We start from the raw sequence: 15625 nt of genomic DNA, 5'->3' as shown, positions 1-15625 counted from the left end.
TTTTTCCTTTGTAGTTTTTTGTTTTTATGTAGCTTTTATCTTTGCTTCAAACTTAATAAAATTCTTACAAAAAAGAAAATCGTGGCAAGCTAATTTAATTCAATGAATTTGCTTCTTGATGAAACCTGTACTAAATCAAAATGGAAAAAAACCCCTCATAAACATAGCAATTTTAACTACTCTCAGGAAAAAGAGAAAGAGAGAGATGGGAAATCAATATAGAAAAGAGAAACAGAGATTTTAAAAAAAAAGTTCACAAACCTGTAATCAGTGCAGAACTGCCACAGGAGTTCACAGGACCTTAAGCAGCTGAACTCATGCAAAAGGCTCTTTCAAGAACACAACTACAAAAAAATGGATAATTTCTCCCTGAGGAATTAGCAACTCTTTAAACACACCAAAGGACAGGCTGGGGTGTATTTCACAGACTCCATGAACATCACAGCATGAATAAGAAAAGCTGTAATGTCTCACTGATCACAGTAACAAAAGGGTGTTCACATGTCACAAGGAGCCTAATCAAGGCCTTCTCATTTTTCATTCTGCTGTCTCTTTTAAATCTGCATGATGATCTGCAGAAGTACAACAGCCCTCTATTATTTGTCCCTTTATACACACAGAAATAACTATTTTACATGTTATTTTACAGGCCAGAGTTCCAGCCCATGCCTCCTTCCTTCCTTCCTTCCTTCCTTCCTTCCTTCCTTCCTTCCTTCCTTCCTTCCTTCCTTCCTTCCTTCCTTCCTTTCTTCCTTCCTTGTTCTTTCTCTCTTCTCTTCTCTTCTCTTCTCTTCTCTTCTCTTCTCTTTGGCAGCCATAGCCAAAAAGTGAAAAGCGCAGAGTACATCACCTTGAGAGATAGAAATGACTACGACAAACACCACTGTCAAAAAGTTTTGCTGCCTTTTTCATTGTGGAAACAAGGACTCTTAATGTCTGACCCCAGTCTTCTGCTACTCAGCAATAGGCTGAATCAGAATTCAGGACCCGTGGCAAAAATATCAAAGCAAAACAAAAATAATTTGGTTGAGGCCCATTAGATTCACCACTTGATGGATCATGGTGTTGAAGGTGGTTTGGGAGAGGGGCAGGAGCCTTGACTGTCAAAGCTGGCTGCACGGCCATGCCACTGTAGGAAGAAGAAAGGCAGCTGATTATTTAATATAGCCATAAGCAGTTCACAAACTAATTTAGTTCTTCTATTTGTGCTTAGGCACCAATGAAACCCCTGCATAAGTGGGTGATCCCATTAGTTTAAATGTAAAAGAGGACCCAATGACAATTGTGCATTTCTTTCCATGGACCTAGTGGCAAGCATTAATATGCTTGAACACCTGCATGTAGGAGTGTACACACTCAAAAGTATCTTTGGATTGAATCCAGTCTTAATCATGCTTATAGTGAAACCAATAAATAAATGGGGGGAAAATAAGAAAGAACTGTGATTTAAATGTTCTACACTAGGGATGATTAGGTCTGGATTTAAAATATCTTGAAAATAAAATTCTAATATTGAATTATCAATATGGCTAACTATTTTCATCTGAAATCTTGAGATTGGATTTGGAAGAGATGAGCAATTGCTTGTTAAGCTGTCTGTGGCTTCCTGGAATGTCAAGTACTATTCATTTTATTATTATATTTCACAACAATACAGCTTTCCTAAATGGAGGTTAGCATTTCTGGAAACTTTTTACATTTTTGCACAGTGAGAATAAATCAGTACTGTCTACAATTCGCTGAATTTTAAAATTACAATAGAATGTATGAAATGGGGGAAATGGGAAAGAGACCTAATGTAGGCCAAGAGGAAACATGTTTCTTGCCCAGTTCCTCATTATTAAAAAATACAGCTTCTGAAAGCTGTAGATAGTGTTAAGAAGGCGATGTCTCTGGAGGGGGCCTTAGTAAAGACAGAGAGTTATGATAACAGCAAAAACGATTCAAGAAGTCCACACTGGATCATATGATGGAGATTATTATCTTGACATAGGCACTGAGAAAGCTAGTGTTTATACTGGATAACAAGTTGAATTTGAGCAAAGAACAATTTTAGTACTCTAGTTAGCACCACTTACAAGGTCATAATTACCATTATTTATCATTTTCCCCAAATTTAATGTTTATAATTTTTTTAAAAAACACAAAAATTCTTATCCACAGATTTACAGTTATGGAGACAAAGGTATAGAGAGATGATGGAATAAAAGGGTTTCTGTAAATGTGAAGAAGGACATAATAAAATATATTTTCCCAACTTGGTGCTCTTTACAAATATTGATGTCAGCACTCATAATCCCCAGCCAACATAGTCAAAGGGGAATATGATAGCTGAAATGAAATGTATTGAGAAATGTGATTTTCATAATAATGTCATGATAATACATGACCTCATTGTTGATTGTTCCAGACACTTATGTCAGTGAACCCACAAATATACTGCTGTGCTTCCACCTATATAGGGCTCAGATATTTCAAAGATGTCACCACTTACTGTATCTTTGGAATGCTTTCCATAGATCAACACCCAGATTTTGATATGAACATTGTCTTACATTTTATGTTCATAAGAAAAAAAAATACTAAAGTAAAAATCCACACCAAGGAGAAAAAAAGAAAGGACCACAGAAAGATGTATTCATACAATGCTATGAGACTATATTTAAAAATGTCGACTATGAATGTACCAGGCTAGGTGTGTGGCCATATAAACAATAATTTTTATTTATTGATTGTATATATCTTATCTTTCATCCAAAAAGGAGGCATATCTGGTGTTCCTTCAGCATTTCATCTTCACAAGCACCTGGTGAGGTAAATCAGACTGAGAGACAAGCCCTAATATAAACTCATGTTCATGATTATCTTCATGATTGAATGGGGATTTCAAGCGATCTGTCCCCAATCCTAATTCAACATTCTAGCCACTACACCGCAGGGTCCCTAGAAAGAGATACAGTTTTCTCTTCTTCTATGTATTTCATTTCAAAGAATGCAAGAGGTAACAGAAGGGATGGTCTGAGCAACTAGATAAGTCTGTGCAGAGTACAATATCAGTTTCATATTGATCTTCTGTTAATAGAATGAATTTCTCTTATATAAACCAACAACTTATAGAGTAAATAATATTTTAAAAAAAAAATTCTAAGAAGTAATTGTAAACTGTTTTCATCTGGAGGAGTTTGAGATTGATTCCATGTATGATGATTTCTTTCTAAAGATGTTTTATTTGTTCTGAATAGATAAAAGAAATTAGTTTTGAACAAGTACCCTAGGGTGTCACCTAGTCTCATGAAATACCTGAGTATTTTTTAAACAAATCAGTGTCATGGTCTCAAAAGTTTGAAGTGGCTTTATTAAATTATAAATGTTTTATAGTAATGATTTGATGATGATCTGCCACAATACTAGATATAGCCAAGCTCTTTCTACCAAAACCTTTGCCAACCCTTTGCCCATCAAGGTTTGTTTTAAAAATTTAGAAATTGTCATTATAGTTTTAAATAGATTTTTGTGTAAAGAATGACCCTTGTCTGATACCTTGGAATATTTGGAGGAAGACAGCATCATAGTAGAAAGGGAATGTTGGGATGGTTCTGCTACAGGCATCACTGCCTTGGGGACATTCAATCCAGGTGCTGGATTTTGCTGTTGGCAGAAATACATAAAGGGTCATTTGCAGATGGTTTCTATAGGGCATGTTGTGTGCTAATAGTGATTAGCGCTAAGGAGTTGTTTCAGTTTGGCTGTGGTTAAATCATACTCATAATAGACTTTCTCGCCGGGTACCATGCAAATATGTTAGGAGCACAACCTCTAAAATTCCTTTGGCCATGCTAGCTGGGAATTCTGAGAGCTATAACTACAATGCACCAGAAGGTATCAGCTTAGGGAAGGCTGATCACTAGAGATTGCTACCTCAGTAATAGTTCTAATGAGATTCAAAGTCATGCCATTGCAATCCAGCTATTACTTCTTCCCATGCTAACTCCCCTCCCCATCTTTCTTGGATCACATCCTATGCAATTGCAAGACCACTAAAAACCATGACATTTTTATCAAAAGCAAGTATGAATATCGTCTTTTGAATACTGACTAATTATAATAATAAGACAACATATGAAATACAATATATGAGCAATTTCAGTCTGGCCATATCCTGAGGTGCTGGACTAGGAGTGGGGAGACCTAGGTTTCTTGACTCTTCTTAGGCACAGAAATCAGTTGGGTGACCTTGGGTCTGTCACTCCCTTTCAACCCTGATCAGCATCAGGCTCTGTGACAAGCCAGTTGAAGAACAAAATCTGTTACTGTGTCATGAATTGATAAGCTTTGCTGGGACAACTAGGTGAGGGCAGTACAAAAAGAAGCCCACCCTGCCTCCACGCAGGACAAATGCTAAGCAAAACAACAGTCCCACATGTACCAGATTAATATCAAGTTCTAATTTGGTGAACAAACGTAGGGCTACCAGATCTGCTTTGCAAAAATACAGGGGACCACAAGATTGCAGAAAAGAAAAGAGAAACAGAAAACTCTCTTTCCTGCTATCTAGTAGTCATACAGATTTTTGCAGTTCAAATGTGGTAGCCCTAAGAAAAAGACACTAGGATTTTCAGTTAGCAGTCCAGAGTCCTCCTTCCATATTACTGAAAATTATGGTAAGTGCTACCAAAAGTTATATTGTAGATGTTCAGTAAATGGCCAGATGTTAGTAGATGTAAGGTTTATTTTTGGCAGATCTGGAGTGGTGTTTTCAACAACATAAAGGCTTGCAGTCTGTGTCTTAGTTCTTCCCACTTGTTTTCCACAGATTCTTAATTAGGTCTCTTCAGTACTCTGAGAATCCCCCATCTCTTCTTGTGCACAAGGTTGCAATGTCCAACATCTGAGACATCTGGTTCATATTTTTCACATCCGCAAAGGAACAGCATATTGTATAATGTTTGGTTTGGTGGTTTGGGATTTTCACTTGTTTATTTATTCATGAATGCTTCCCGACCCTGCATGTTGCTCAGAGTTTTTCTTAGCAAAAGCAGATCAAAGGAGTACATTTTGTACTTGGTCCTAAAGGTAGAGTCTTGTGATAGTAATTAGCACCTGTAAAAGCTTACATCTCAATGAGGGGAGCAAGGTCCTGTATTATTCTTTTTGATGTGGCATTTTTCTAGGCCCAGTCTGCTATGTGAGGGCTGTAAATTCTGGCCCCCAACTATCCCTTTTAATGCTCTAGATAACTTGAGTCTATTCTACTTCTTGTCTTCAAAATAAAAAGTGTAACTATGACCAAAGTTATAGCTAGCTGTTTAGAATTCAATCTTTTTTTTTTTTTTTTTTACAAATATTCCCTTCTTTCTGAAGCTTCTGATGAGTACCAAATTCTGTAGTGGAGAGTTGATAACCCTTAAAAAAACTACAAGTGATGATATAAGATGCTACAGGAAAAAAAGAGGTACTTTGTAAAATCCTCCCTGCCCCTTTCATGGAAAATTCTAATGGATCAAAGAGCTTTCTAAAAATGAAGGAAAACATTGAATCTAGTCTTTAGATATGATCAAAGCTTTATCCAGTTAATGATTTTCAGAGTCTTATACTGCCAGAATGTGCACCCTTCTTGCTGGCAGATCAATGCTTACTGATCATGGCAGCAATCTTATCTATATTTACTTGGGGGTAAGTCTTATATATCTATATTTACTTGGGGGTAAGTGCAAAAGCTGGCTTGCAGCTAAACCTCAAAAAAACCAAGATTATGGCAACCAGCTTGATTGATAACTGGCAAATAGAGGGAGAAAATGTAGAAGCAGTGAAAGACTTTGTATTTCTAGGTGCGAAGATTACTGCAGATGCTGACTGCAGTCAGGAAATCAGAAGACGCTTAATCCTTGGGAGAAGAGCAATGACAAATCTCGATAAAATAGTTAAGAGCAGAGACATCACACTGACAACAAAGGTCCACATAGTTAAAACAATGGTGTTCCCCGTAGTAACATATGGCTGCGAGAGCTGGACCATAAGGAAGGCTGAGCGAAGGAAGATAGATGCTTTTGAACTGTGGTGTTGAAGGAAAATTCTGAGAGTGCCTTGGACTGCAAGAAGATCAAACCAGTCCATCCTCCAGGAAATAAAGCCAGACTGCTCGCTTGAGGGAATGATATTAAAGGCAAAACTGAAATACCTTGGCCACATAATGAGAAGAAGGACACCCTGGAGCAGATGCTGATGCTAGGGAGAGTGGAGGGCAAAAGGAAGAGGGGCCGACCAAGGGCAAGGTGGATGGATGATATTCTAGAGGTGACGGACTCATCCCTGGGGGAGCTGGGGGTGTTGACGACTGACAGGAAGCTCTGGCATGGGCTGGTCCATGAAGTCACGAAGAGTCGGAAGCGACTAAACGAATAAACAACAACAAAAGTCTGATTGAATTTGGGAGGATTTATATTTGAAAAAGCACAATAAGAGAAAAAGTTGTCATCATAGCCAGTTTGGTGTAGTGGTTAAGGCATCAGGCTAGAAACCAGGAGACCATTAGTTCTAGTCCCACCTTGGGCATGAAGCCAGTTGGGTGACCTTGGGCCAGTCTCTCTTTCTCAGCCCTAGGAATGAGGCAATGGCAAACCACTTCTGAAATCTTGCCAAGAAAACTGCAGGGACTAGTCCAGGCAGTCGCCAAGAATTGGACATGATCAGGGGAAAAAAAAAAAGAGCCTCAGTCAGTCCTTACTGAATGAGCATGTGATAAACACAGTTGGACCATATGTTTGCTGTATTCATTACATTTTAGGTATACATAAAATATTTTATGAATATAATTTAAAATACATTGTTTTAATATGTTAAGTGGCATTTAATTGCCGCAACCAGAAGTTGTCAGAGATCATTTTCTATATTACAACATATGGGTCTTGCAAGTGAGTCAGCATTCATTTTCAGCTTATAATTATTCCTGACTCTCCTTACACAATGTAGGGGTGATCATTTTATCAGATGAGCCACACAGTATACAATATTATAGGTGCAATTGTGAATTTTTTTCCACAATGAAAATTTGTATTTATATAAACTGGAGCCCAAAGTATCATTTTGATGGGTGGGAGGAAGATGAGGACAAAGAATTGAGCTTTATACTACCATGAGATGCTAGTGATTATTATGTGACATGATATACTAGGCACTTGTAAGAAATCAGTTGTGTACACTTTGCAATCAGGAAAGGCTATAGAAAAAAATAATTTTCCAAAGCACAACAGGTGGAAGAAGTCATTTTTAAAGGAACAATCTTTAAGCTTTAAACATTAAAGTGACCTGTTTTAAAAACTATACAATGAACCAAGTTCTTCCTAGACCAAATGTATGGAACAGGCAAAATTGACTGGACAAAGGCCAACTTCTCAACCACCTACAAGTCCTATACTGTGTCTGTTTCCATCTGCTGCTGTTTCTTCATGCCTGTGATGATCATGTTTTTTCTCATACAGTAGGCGTTCATAATCAATACAATCAAGTTAAGCCATGCATTCAGTGGAATGGGTGATCCAACAGACAAGCAGAGGCTGATAGAAGAAAGCATCACCAGGATCAGTGTATGTATAACTAAATCCATGGTGAACAAAAGCTGAGGAGGCACATGGTATTTGGAAATGGTTGGCCAGCATCTCCTTTCCCAAATTACAAACTGAAGGTATGCACGTACTATACTCTATCTGGGGAAGATAGAGACCCCTCAATATGAGTTTGGGACAAAATATGGAAATGATTTGCCACTGACTTCTTCCAGGATTACTTGATCCTATAGCTCTGAGATTCTATGGTGGACTCTCATCCAAGTACTAATCAGATCTGATGCTGCTTGGTATTTTTGGGCTCATTCAGTATCTGAATCGATGGATAGATGGATAGTCTTCCCATGACCAAGCCCTTGGAATTTGTTTCCTCACTAAAAGCTCACTGTCCCCTCTTTCTAATCTAGTTTGAAACAATTATTCGGCTGTTCTCTGACCTCTAAATCTAATTCTTGAGATTAATTCTTAATCCTCAGCCTGGGATTCTTTGGATGTGTTGGACTACAAATATCATACTATTAGGGAACTATGGGAGTAGAAGGTAAAAGAAGGGGCAAGAGAAATCTTTTAAAGCAAATGGCTGCTGCATAATATTGCTGGAAATTACAAAAAATAGCAGTTGCAATTTTGGAAATGTTGCTTGTAGTCTTCAGAGTTGAACTTCAATAAAAGAAAAAAAAAAGGCCATGGAAGCCAAGATTTTTTTTTTTTAATTTGCATCTGGAAAAAATATTTGGTTCCCTGGGGCAGCAAGGTAACTCACTATTTATATATTTGATTAAATGCTAAAACTAGCTCTTGTTTAAATGAGTTTCTGCTTCAGTGAAGATCCCAACCCCTCCTTCAGAAAATGTTCAGAGCAATTTCTTTTTGCCTTGCTTGATATACTTCTAAAATAAAACAAGAGCATGTTTTGGGGTCAAGCTATAGTGGCAGATGCAGAGCATACACGTACTTGAAGTGCTTTTTTTAGGAGTCCAACAACTTCTTATCCCTGATGGATCTTCAACAGCCTCAGATTCACAGACAACAGGAAGAGATGGGGAACTGGAGAAGGGGAATGTAGGGAAAGGCCTCCCAGCTGGTCTCCTGAATCTTAAGATTATTTATACAAACTGAGCTTGCTTCAAAGCACAAAACTCCTTTTGTAGGCAGCCAAAAGGCACTCTACACTTATCTTACTATGCAAATCAGTTTGCTTTGTGACTTAAGGCTGTTTATTTTTAAAAATATTTTGTATTATGCTGTTGTATTGGGGTAAATATTGATTTTTTATCTTGATGTGTTTTAACTGCACTCACTAAATGTTTTATTTTGCATTGCTGATATGCTGATATGTTTTTTAGCATGATATTGTTATATTGAGAAAAACATATTTTTCTGTTTTCTATATTCTTCATTATGAGGAACTGCGTTGAGCTAGATGTTGTTGGAAAAGCAGTATACAATAAGAAAATGCAGTCTATTTACAGCAGGACTGGTGAACATATTGTCCTCCAAATGCTGTTGGATTACCACTTCCACCACCCCTGATCATTGGTTATATTGGCTGAGGCTGATGGAACTCCACCACTGCAGGTTCCCCAGCTTTAATTCAGCAAATATTTTCAAAGCCATTTATTGAGTAATAAGATGGCTTGAAAATTTCATAATGTTGCTGATCATCTCAATAGGACAGGTTTCAGATATACAGTAGTTTTTCCTCCCTTGAGTAGGTAGCTTAAACAGATTCTTGCTGACCTGGCAAGCAATTTCTTTCCTGAAATTCTTGAACCCCACCCCAAACAAATTTGGAATACCTAATATTCAGATCAGGAGCACAGGGATACTTCTGTCAAGAAGTTCTTTTCCTCAAAATATGTACTATTAAGTATATAAAATAATATCTATATAGTGAACCCTTGGTTTAATTGACCTTAATTTAGCAGACATTCTGATGAAACAGAAATCTGTTTAGATTTCACACCCATTTAATGGATTAATGTTGTAAACTGATGGACATAATGACAGAAATTGGTATGAATGAAATTTGGATTAAATAGTCACTCTGTCTGAATGGACTGTAAAATCAAGACTTTACTTAGCTTTAATTAAAGCTCTCCCTTTGAGTATTGCACTGCATATCTTCTACAAGACTACATTTTCTATTTTGGTGGCTTTTTATATTGTCAAATGAACCATTGCAACCAACTTCTACTTTTTCTTCTTCTTTTTTTAGTTTATCCCATGTGTTTTAGCATGTTATACCCATCTGTGACAAATCTTTACATATTTATTGCAGCTGGATTTCCCATTTAGCCACTGTTTCTGTTTGGTAATAGTTTCTTTTATTTAACAAAATCCTCTACAGTCAAATTTTTATTTAAGATGCAGTAGACCTCCAACATAGCAGAAACTGTTCAAGAGTTCATCTTGCTTCTATAAATTTCCCACCAAAACATAAGACTTTTGTGGTATTCCTGTCTTGTGGCTGGAGCATATTAATAAAGGAAAAGCTTTGGAGATTGCAGATTATTTCTCTGCTTCTGCAAAGAACCACATCATTATTTTTTCCACTATATCCATCCAGTTCTCTGCTTCAAAAGTCATGAGTAACACACTGCTACATGTGAAGGCCTTACTCTGATACAGTTTGTCACAATGGCTGGGTTTACATATTGCATTGATCATAATAGTTTTTCTAGTTTTGGCTTAGCATGTTGTGTGAACACAGCCATGGCAGCTGAGAAGCTATAGGTGATTATTTAAATTGTTGGGTGAACCCAGTCAACTGTGTTGTATTCCATAAACCATGATTGAACCATGTCTTATCAAGCTCTGATATAGCATCTCTGTGCTGCTGCATGTTCTCTGATATAACTCATGGTTAAGGATGTGTGTGAATTGAAATAGCCAATATCCACATGTACTGTTTACTGTATATAGAGCTGTAGTGCTTGTTATAAATTCTTGTTATAAGGTACAAATGGAAGGTTTTCAGAAAAATCCTTTTCAGTCTACTAAAATGTCTATTAGACATGTATTGAAGAAAATTATAAATCTTTACATACCTCCTTAAAGGATTTCTTCACTTCTACCAGTGGATGCCAATGTGCAATTGGTTTACGTGGATAAGCCAACATTTCATTCCAGTGGTCTCGGCCTAGTCCCTCAGCATTGTTTGCCACACGACAAACCCCAATAATCTCATTGTGGCCAACTCTGAAAGCAATAATCACATGTAGGACATGTTTTCAACACTTTTATTCCCTTTGGCAATTGGCTCATTAATCCTGTTTCCTCTTCTTAGTTCTCTATGAGTGAACAACCCTATGGAGTTCCTTTTGTTCACTAGGAATAGTCTTTCTGGTTTTCCCACATTTTATTATTGCTTTATTTCTCTTTCCAGGTTCAGGATATTTTGTGAGAACTAAGCTAGTAATGTAACTTTTTCCACTGCTGATCTTCTGTCCCTACATTTCTCCATGATTCCCCAAATACAACTATCAGAAATTGTGTATTTTTAATCTCTGAATAACAGGCATTCAGCAGGTATTAACATCCCCAAACATATCCGTTATAAAAGAATCCATACCAGTTGGTTTTCTTCATGTCCTTGAGCTAACTGAGGCAGAGAAACTCGGGAAAGATGATATCCCATCACAGATCAATGTGATTGCAATATTACATGAAATCAGAATACTGAATATTAAACAAACCAGGGAAACCCATAATTACTCAGCACTGTCTAGACCAGATCCTTGACTTCTTCTCTAAAACCCACAGAATTATAAACCAGTCTTTGTTCTCAACTTATTATCTTAATTTGTTAAGAAAACAATGAACTAGGACCTCAATTCAAAAATAATAGGGAAAAGCCAAACAGGATCTGTGTGAAGAGCTATAAAATCTGGGCTGTAAAAATATGGACAACCACTAGATGGCAGCAAGAAGATGTAGAATACTGTAGTGGTTGTCTAGATTTTTGCAGTCCAAATCTGGTAGACTTATTGAAAGCATTGGACTTGTGTTAGAGAAATAAGCAGCAGTGTAATATACATATTCCAGCTATCACGTATTCTGTTTAAAACAGATATTCCAAGTCTCACATAAAGAATCAATATCTGAGTCCTCTTCCTTGCCATTAACACATGCTACTGAAGACCTACCTCAGTAAACTGAAATAAATTCAGAATCCAACAGGATATTCTTCAAGATATATTTAAAACACATAACTTTCTTACAATCAGCAGTTTAGAATAATGTCATGCAAATACAGAATTCTCTTTATTTTATGATAACTCAAAAATGTATTAAATGCTTATAAAATCTAGGGGCTTTTAAAGAATGCATGCAAAAATTGCTATTTATCTCATCTTTCTAGTATGTATTCACCATTCAGGATAAAACACATTTAAAAGTATGCAATAAACTAAGCAAATTTTCATGTATTTATTAATAATTAATTTTGTAAATTGATGTGAAAACAGGATGAGCACATCATTATGAGTGAATACAAACCAATTTGAAATGGGTTGTAATTACAGTGATCCACCTTTTCTTAGTATTAGAAATTCTGTGGAAGGAATTAACCCCTAAAGAATAAAAAATTAATAAAAAGAATTCTAACAAGCCATCCCCAAAGTCAAAAATGTAAATAAAACAGGGACAGTGATTTAGTTCAATTTGCAATGAAGATGTGGACTGTTCTTATAAGTAGAGACACTGGGTGGAACATATGCTTTCTATGAGATTTGCCTACATGTCAATTTTGAAAGGCTTTCTGTGTAACTAAGAGTTCTGACAGAATGTCAATTTTGTTCTCGTCATCAACAGAATTTATCACTATGGAGAAAACTAAACATGTTCTTATCAGAAACAATGGGAATTCAGAAATATGTTCAACCTGCTCAAACAACAGAAAACAAGAATATAACTTAACCTTTCTAGCCACACAATTTTTCTTGGTACAAGCTACATGTAATCAAATGAATCACACCATGAAAATGACCCAGATGGGATTTATAGATTGCAAAGACTCCCACTTACCGGTCATAATCCATAACTGATATAAGCAGACTGACTTGATCCATGTTCTCAGGAGGGATATCAAAAATTATTGCCTCATTATAGGTAGGATTAAGTGTATTTCTTTTTATAGTGGTTTTCTTCTTTTTCAGTCTCCTTCCATCACAGAGCAAAGACACTTTGACATACGGATCTGGCGAACAGGGGAAAAGCAAAGAGTTGAGGAATACTTTCTTTTCTCCCAATATTTAAGGGTGCTCTCTTCACATGAGCTAAAATTGGAGAATAAACGCATGGACAGAGGAAAGCAGAATTATGGTGGCAAATTGCACTTTCAGCCTCCTCACATTCATTGGCTCTTTGGCATAGAACATTGGCATAGTCATTTTGTACATGAGAAGCCTCTCAAACTCAACTGTCTGTAATTTCATGGTCACATACATTTTGCCTTCTTAGCAACAGTGGGGAAATAAGATCAGTCAAGATTATCTAGGTGCAGTCCAGGGGCCTGCAAGAACTAGTATTCCTCACAGGCATATCGTTCATATCATCTAGGCACGTAAGGTCTAGGCAGAAGAGGTGAAAAATGGACAGGACTAGAGCTTGACAATATAGACTCCTTTTCATACCTTAGGATTCTTTTTTGATCATGCAAACATGCTATAGTTAATTAAAATGAAAAATAAAAAAGAAATTTAACCAGGCTGGAGGGCTTGCAGAAGTAGAAAATTGAAAAATAAGGGGGAAACCCTGAAAATGGTCCTCTGAGAAATGAGTAAGCTTAGTGATCATGGCATGCTAGCTGACTGTTGAAAGGAGTGAAAATTGCTGTAAAGGGAAAGGATTGCTGAATGACATTAGTTGGAACTTGAATAAGAGCATCAAACACTTCAAGAATTTGGTTCCGATTCTGCTTGTAATTTTCAGCTGGAAACATTTTCTCATCTAGTCTAGATTTTTAAAATTCATTAAGAGTATACTGTAGCCTACTCACAACAATTATCTTCAATCTATGTGACAGGGAAAGCTTGGTTTGTCAGCTTTAAAATGTAGTCCCCCCCACCCCTTGAATTTTTCAGAAAATCCAGTGGCGGATGTATACTTAATTAAAGTATTTAAGAGAATAGGAAGGGTTAACCAAGACATTTTTTCTAATAAAATTTGAATCCACCAGCCTAGATACCATGTGTTTATAAAGTATGTGCCCCCCACTTTTTTTCCTTTAGAAGGAGTGACTTGGTGATCATAAATCATCATTCCATTTCCAAAAGAGCCTTCTTTTCAATGTATTTATTTATGTTTTGCTCATCTTCATACTATGTATTATTCTATACAAGGATATCAGCATCTCTGATTTATAGGCATCCCCTAACTCTTCTGTTTTGCATATCTTTTACATATCACTTTTGTTGTAAAGCTGTATGTCAGTGAACTGTTTTCAAGAATAGAAATTTAAAAGTTTTCTTTTTCAGCAGGGGGAGAAGGCAAAAAAGGAAAGAGAAAATAGGGCAACAGTAGCTTGCTAAACTGACTCTGGTATTGTTTCTGAATACCCATTGTAACAGGAGAAATTTGCTCTGGATTATAGTCCCAATAACTATAATAACTTCCTGGACTGGGAAGCTGTCAGGCCCAGCCCAAGAACAATGAAGAGTCGGTCCATTCAAACTCCAGTTCTTTATTTGCTCTCACCGTACAGACAGAATCTTGCCAGGCTAAAGCCACTCTACCTAACCTAAGGGGAAATGACCTGGGAGACTCTAGGGCAGGGCTATCCTGAACCTCTTCGTTTTCCCACCATTGCCTCCCGGACTGTGCCTCCTCTTATGTCCTCCACCTCCTTGGAATGTGCTCCCTCCTTCCTGAGAACCAGCAGCACCACCGAAATCCACCACATCACTCTCCCCTTCAGAGACACATTCGCTAACAGAGGCCTTGTTCATGGTCACTCATGCCTTGGTCACTTCCTGTTTGGATTACTGCAACCTGGAAGTTTTACTGCAAACTGGTCAAGAATGCGGTGCATGTGCAGTGATGGGTGCCCCTAGGTTTACCCATGTTACACTCCTATTGCACGAGCTGCACTGGCTCCTGGTTTCCTTCTGGGTGCAATTCAAGGTGCTGGTTATTACGTTTAAAGCCCTACATGGCACAGGGCCAAGTTATCTGCGGGACTGTCCCTCCCCCCAAGGACATCTACTTGTCCTACCAGATTAGATAGCTCCTACTCCCTTTCCTTAAACATCGCAATCTTATGGGATCTAGGAAGTGTGCCTTTTCCGTGGCAGCCCCTGCCCTATGGAATACCCTTCCCCTTGAAGTTCAGCAGGCCCCCGCCCTCCTAACCTTTTGGAAAGCACTTAAGACTTGGCTTTACCCCATAGCACTGGGATCGGGTCAGATTGATGAGAGTTTTTGTGGTGTGCTGCTTGTAAAAGTTTATTATGGTGCCAGATTTTTATTATTTGTGGTTTTAATAGATACATTTATATATTGTAAAATGATTCTGTTTTAACTGTTGTTGGAAGCCACTCAGAGTTCAGTATAAGATGGGTGGCTATATAAATGCTTTAAACAAACAAGGTGTTTTTCTGCAGAACTAGTGAACAGTTTTCTTACTCTGAACCATCAATTCTCAGTGATTCTAACTGCATCAAATGCCAGCTGAGAAGAAATATTTGCCTGCTCAAACAGCTTCATGTTATTGCTGCAGTAGATTATATATTTGTCAGGAAAATGCAAATACTGACATGTGGAAGCTGAGGCCATTAAAATAGTTATGACAGAGAGTCAAGTATTTACAAAGGAAATTTCTCCAAAATAATTAAATTATATCATTTTCCCCATAATTCGTGGGGCAGATCTACAGACCAGAACTTCTACTGTGGTAGTGATTTTTTTAAAAAAAATTATTTCAGCAAAGAATAGGAAAAAAGTGTTTTAAAAACAAGGATGTAATTCTCCACTCCATGGACTCTATGGACTGTAGAGCCTATAGGTAAATATAGGATGTTTCACAGTTTGAAACCATTACCCAGCTGTTGCTCCTTTGCTAT

The 15625-nt window shown here is 37.3% G+C and overlaps 1 protein-coding gene across 2 annotated transcripts in view; it reads right to left on the bottom strand.

The window, feature by feature from the left end:
* Positions 1-781: 781 nt before the first annotated feature.
* Positions 782-15625, bottom strand: part of SYT6 (synaptotagmin 6) — a 176196-nt gene continuing 161352 nt past the window's right edge. The window contains exons 6-9 of one of the 2 annotated variants that reach the window (XM_063297393.1): positions 12591-12762; positions 10613-10763; positions 3541-3648; positions 782-1129 (exon numbers count right to left, since the gene is read on the bottom strand). In XM_063297393.1, coding sequence (XP_063153463.1) covers positions 1058-1129; positions 3541-3648; positions 10613-10763; positions 12591-12762 — 503 coding nt within the window. In that variant the 3' untranslated portion in view covers positions 782-1057. The remainder of the gene's footprint in view (positions 1130-3540; positions 3649-10612; positions 10764-12590; positions 12763-15625) is intronic. The other variant, XM_063297394.1, reaches the window with a different exon arrangement.

This window comes from Candoia aspera, chromosome 3 (genome assembly GCF_035149785.1).
Source record: "Candoia aspera isolate rCanAsp1 chromosome 3, rCanAsp1.hap2, whole genome shotgun sequence".
Taxonomy (NCBI): Eukaryota; Metazoa; Chordata; class Lepidosauria; order Squamata; family Boidae; genus Candoia; species Candoia aspera.
The sequence above is the reverse complement of the archived record's forward strand: the minus strand, read 5'-3'. Positions and strand labels throughout refer to the sequence as shown.